Source organism: Mesitornis unicolor, unplaced genomic scaffold, assembly GCF_000695765.1.
Source record: "Mesitornis unicolor isolate BGI_N332 unplaced genomic scaffold, ASM69576v1 Scaffold45584, whole genome shotgun sequence".
Lineage (NCBI taxonomy): Eukaryota > Metazoa > Chordata > Aves > Mesitornithiformes > Mesitornithidae > Mesitornis > Mesitornis unicolor.
In genome coordinates, this window is record NW_010182958.1 from 1 (window position 1) to 4,776 (window position 4,776).

Below are 4,776 nucleotides of genomic sequence, written 5' to 3' on the forward strand. Positions count from 1 at the left end.
CCAACTCCTCACATTCTGTGTTTCTGTGATTCTGAGTCACAGCAGCTACAAACCAGCCTGGTCCCAGTAAAGGAGCCAGCTTGGTCAGCCTTGGTTCACACTCCCTGGCACTCCCAGCTTGGTGATACCATCACAACTGTGACTGATAACACTGATGTGTTTTTCTCCAGGTCGATATGTACGCCGGGGCTCTCTTCATTCAGCAGGCCTTGCACTGGGACCTCTACATCGCCGTGGCCGGTTTGCTGGCCATCACCGCCGTCTACACCGTGGCGGGTATGTGCTCGAGTTTCGGATCTCACCACAGATCGTGCTCAGTGAGCTGAGCGTGTTCACACGGTGCACTGTGCATCCCTGTGACGAGTCCTGCATTTCCCATGCAATCTGGTTTTGCCATGAGGATGGATAACGGGGGCGGGGGGAAATAACTGACAACTCAGCTGTTAAGAAAAAATTACCAGGTGAGAGTAAATGAACTCCTCTGATAAGGCCATACCACATAAGGGTACACGTCCATCCTGCTTTGAGGAGAAGATGTGCTCCAGGCGTTTGCACACTTCATTTTTCCCCTGGGTTTTTGGGAGGAATGAGTGATTTCCACGACAATGAGCCTTGCAACGTAGAAAACGTTGTTGTTGTCGACTTTGGGTGCCCTTTCTAGGCTTCTGAGGGGCCAAATGGAAAAAAGCCGCACAGGGAGCAAGCAGCAAACCCCAAATAAAGGCTGCTCCTTCCCCAGTGATGCTGCTTATAAAGATGCCTCCTCCCTCTTTATTTTTCCCTCCTCCCTATCCAGCTTGGCCTTTGTTTTGGAGCTTTTCCATGTATTTCCCGTAGAAGTACTTAATGCTGGGCTTTTTAGTGGCAAAGTGGTGACTCACAGCTCCAAACAGGAGAAACTGCAGCCCAAGAACTGTGCCTGGGATTTGGCCAAAGCGCCCTCCATGGGGGTGGGAAGGCGCCCGCCCGCCGGGCACGGGGCTCACCAAAACCCTCTGCAAAGGGAGGTGCTGGGACACAACAAACCCCGCTCGCTGCTTCTCTGCTCGCAGGGGGCCTGGCCGCTGTGATCTACACGGACGCGCTGCAGACGTTCATCATGCTGATCGGGGCCGTGACTCTCATGGTCTTCAGTGAGTGCTTCCCTGGGGTTTTGCTACTAAAACTAGGATAAAAGCGCTGCAGACGGGCTGGAACAGCACAACTGGTTACTCAGCTGATGCTCTGGGAACTGCTTTCTGTGTTTTCTCCCACTGGAATATGTGCTGCTGCAAATAATCTCACGGTAGTTCTTGTTGTGGTAGAAATGCATGAGCACTCCCTGAAAAACCTCTGAAGAACGTTTCGAAGCAGTGTTATAATGAACAAACCTTCTGTAGCCAGCAGTTTTAGTGCCATGCCATCCCCCAGTGTCAGAGTCGATAGCTTTGGATTTAAAAAATACTTGTGGGGCTCACCCAGAGCAAACTACAGAGACCGGGAATCAGAGCATCGCCTTGTGAAGATGCGATAACCGCTCCTCTTGACCCATTCCAGGCTTCATTGAAGTTGGGGGCATCGAAGGCTTGCAGATGAAATACTTCGCCGCCATCCCCAGCACCCGCAAGGAGAACAGCAGCTGCGGTTTGCCGAGGGAAGATGCCTTCCACATCTTCCGCGACCCCATCAGCTCTGACCTGCCCTGGCCCGGCGTCCTGCTGGGAATGACCGTGCCCTCGCTGTGGTACTGGTGCACGGACCAGGTGTGCTCCTGCTCCTGCCTTCGTTCCATATCAAATACACATCACGGGTGGTTTGGATCCGATCACAGACCCAGGGTCTGCAGTGTCGCCTGGTTTAGTGTTTGTGGTGGGAATTCAGTAAAACAATTGATTTTTTCTAACTTACACCTTTCACTTCTCGTGAACCTGTGAACTCCCGGCTTCATCTTCCCAGGCCCTGCTGCCTGCCCTCCTTGGGCAGCATCCGAGCCATCCTAGGGCACCTCCTGATGCTCTGCAGCACTCTTATTTGACTCGTTTTGCTCATTCCAGCCTCTGTCCTGCTCTGACAAGCTCTGTGCTCAGATCTCCACAGTTCAGAGCAGGATAAAGCACACACAGGGATGTGACCGGTCCCACACCGTGCACAGGCTCCTCTGCTGACAGGGCACTGAGCGCCTTTCTTCACCTCCAGGTCATCGTCCAGCGGTCCCTTGCTGCCAAAAACCTCTCGCACGCCAAAGGAGGCTCCTTGATGACCTCCTACTTGAAAATTTTGCCCCTCTTCATGATGGTGATGCCGGGCATGATCAGCCGCGTTCTCTTCCCAGGTGAGTGAGGAGCTGGGTGGTGGGTGGGCAGCCTTAGCCCTCACATTTGTAAAGAATTCAACATCCAGAGCAGCTCAGCTGCCTGCACCGACCATGTCCTCTGCATGGAGGGGAAATGGGAAAAGCAGGAAGCCCAGTGCTGCCTTTTCTCACTGTTTTGGGATATCCTGTATTATTGCTTGCAAGAGTCCAGCAGGGCCACAAAGTGATGCTGCAGGGAGTGGAGCATCTCCTGCTGAGGAGCGGCTGAGGGAGCTGGGGCTCTTGAGCTTGGAGCAGAGGACACTGAGGGGTGCCCTCATTCCTGGGGATCCATTGGGAAAGGGCAGTGTCAGGAGGAAGGAGCCAGGCTCTGCTCTGGGATGGCCAATGCCAGGACAAGGGGCAATGGTCCCAAGCTGGAGCACAGGAGGTTCAAGCTGAAGATGAGGCCAAACTTTGTCAGTGTGAGGGTTATGGAGCATGGCCCAGGCTGCCCAGAGAGGTTGTGGAGTCTCCTTGTGTGCAGACACCCAAAGCCCTGGCCGTGTTCCTGTGTGACTGCTCTGGTGATCCTGCTCTGCAGGGGTTGCACTGGGGGATCTTTCCAGGTCCCTTCCAACTTCTCACATTCTGGGATTCTGTGATTTACTGGAAGGTTTCCAGTGTTTCACTTAGAAGGTGGTTTACAGCATTGACTGGGCTGACTTGTTTAGACACATGGGTTTATGGTGACTGTGGAATGCACTGCCTCTCACTCTCCCTTGCTTCTTTTAGACCTGGTGGCTTGTGCAGATACAGAAACCTGCCAGAAAATCTGTGGCAACCCATCTGGCTGCTCCGACATCGCGTACCCCAAGCTGGTGATAGAGCTTCTGCCCGTCGGTAAGGAGCCTGGGAACGGTGCTGGCACCAGGGACACACACCAGCCAAAACGTGTCTGTGAGAAAAGCACAGAGAGGAAAATACCCTGAAACTGTACTTGTAATTCGTGTCAGGCATGGTGGGACAGTGGCAAGGGACAGAATGCAGCAAGAGCTGGGTGATGCTCCAGTACCCAGAGGTCTAATTCGGTCAGATTTGGATGAGAGATAAAGCACAGACGTTTAACAGTGAGAGCCAACTGTTAACACCTCCCTATGGCTGTGTATTCAAAACTGGGGCTAAACCCACTATCTAAAGCCTGGTGTAGTTCAAAGGAGACTCGTGGCCATCCTGCAGCGGGGTTTTTGGGGATTCCTCAGCGCGGCCGTGCTCCTCCCCCTGTCTGCAGGACTCCGGGGCCTGATGATGTCGGTGATGATCGCGGCGCTCATGTCCTCGCTGACCTCCATCTTCAACAGCGCCAGCACCATCTTCACCATGGACCTCTGGAAACACTTCCGCCCTCGCTGCTCCGAGTGGGAGCTCATGATCGTTGGCAGGTACGGAAATCAGGACAGGAGCATCAGATCAGAGCCTGGGCGTTAGGGACAGAGCCTGGCACCCCTCGCTGCCCCTCTGTGGATGCAGGAGCTTCATACGGCACAGGTTTGGGGGTTATGGCTATGAGAGATGTGTGTAGGAGCCCTGTTAGCCGAGCAGTTGGAAGAGAACGGTCTGAGCTAAGCGCAGTGGTGTGGTTTTCGTGCACAGGGTCTTTGTGCTGCTGCTCACGGTGGTGTCCATCCTGTGGATCCCCCTGGTGCAGGCTGGCCAGGGCGGGCAGCTCTTCATCTACATCCAGTCCATCAGCTCCTACCTGCAGCCCCCCGTGGCCATGGTGTTCATCCTGGGCTGTTTCTGGAAAAGAGCGAATGAGAAGGTAACGGCTCCGCTGGGCCCAGCGCGGGTGTCCCTGTGGGAGGCTGCACCGCTCCATCGCAGGGTGTCCTGCACACACCCCAGAGCCTGTTAGGGGCTCATCAGCTTAATTATTACATGGACCTGCATTACCTGCATCAGGGGGTTAAAGAAAGCACAGAGACCTGTGAGAGAAGGAGAGGATCCAAATGGCATCGGGGTCCAAAACCTCAGGGTCCTCCATGACCACTGGTGATGGGGAAAGGGTAAAGTCTTCCCAAACTGGGCTGTGGTTTGGCAGATTGCAGTTGTCAGCCCCCCAAGGCTAAAGCAACCATTAGGATACAAATATCACTCTTCAGAGTATTCTGTATAAGATGTTATACCTCCCCTCCATACCAAAACCAATGACCCCACAGAGGAGAGGTTCCAGGCTCCTGTAACAGCAGGGGCAGAAAAGGGAGGAGAGGGAAGCCCACCAAAAAAACAGCAAGGAAGAATCCTGGCCAGGCTGCGGCCTGGGTGCATGGTGTGGCCTTGGGTCCTGGGTTAGATGGGCTATGAGGGAAAATTTCTGTACTGAGAGTGGTCAGGCACTGGAAGGGGCTGCCCAGGGCAGTGGTGGAGTCCCCATCCCTGGAGGGGATCAAAACCGTGTGGATGTGGCACTTGAGGAAGAGTGGCTGGAAAGGACCTGGGGTGTT

At 54.3% G+C, this 4,776-nt stretch overlaps 1 protein-coding gene across 1 annotated transcript; it reads left to right on the forward strand.

The window, feature by feature from the left end:
• Positions 1-170: 170 nt before the first annotated feature.
• On the forward strand, positions 171-4,094 carry LOC104535767 (sodium/myo-inositol cotransporter 2-like; the record flags this gene model as incomplete). The annotated part of the gene is made up of 7 exons (XM_010183957.1): positions 171-276; positions 1,053-1,133; positions 1,537-1,742; positions 2,176-2,311; positions 3,068-3,175; positions 3,564-3,714; positions 3,926-4,094. Coding segments are annotated over 7 exons (957 nt in total), but the record flags the coding sequence as incomplete, so codon positions are not given.
• Between the last annotated feature and the right edge of the window lie 682 nt (positions 4,095-4,776).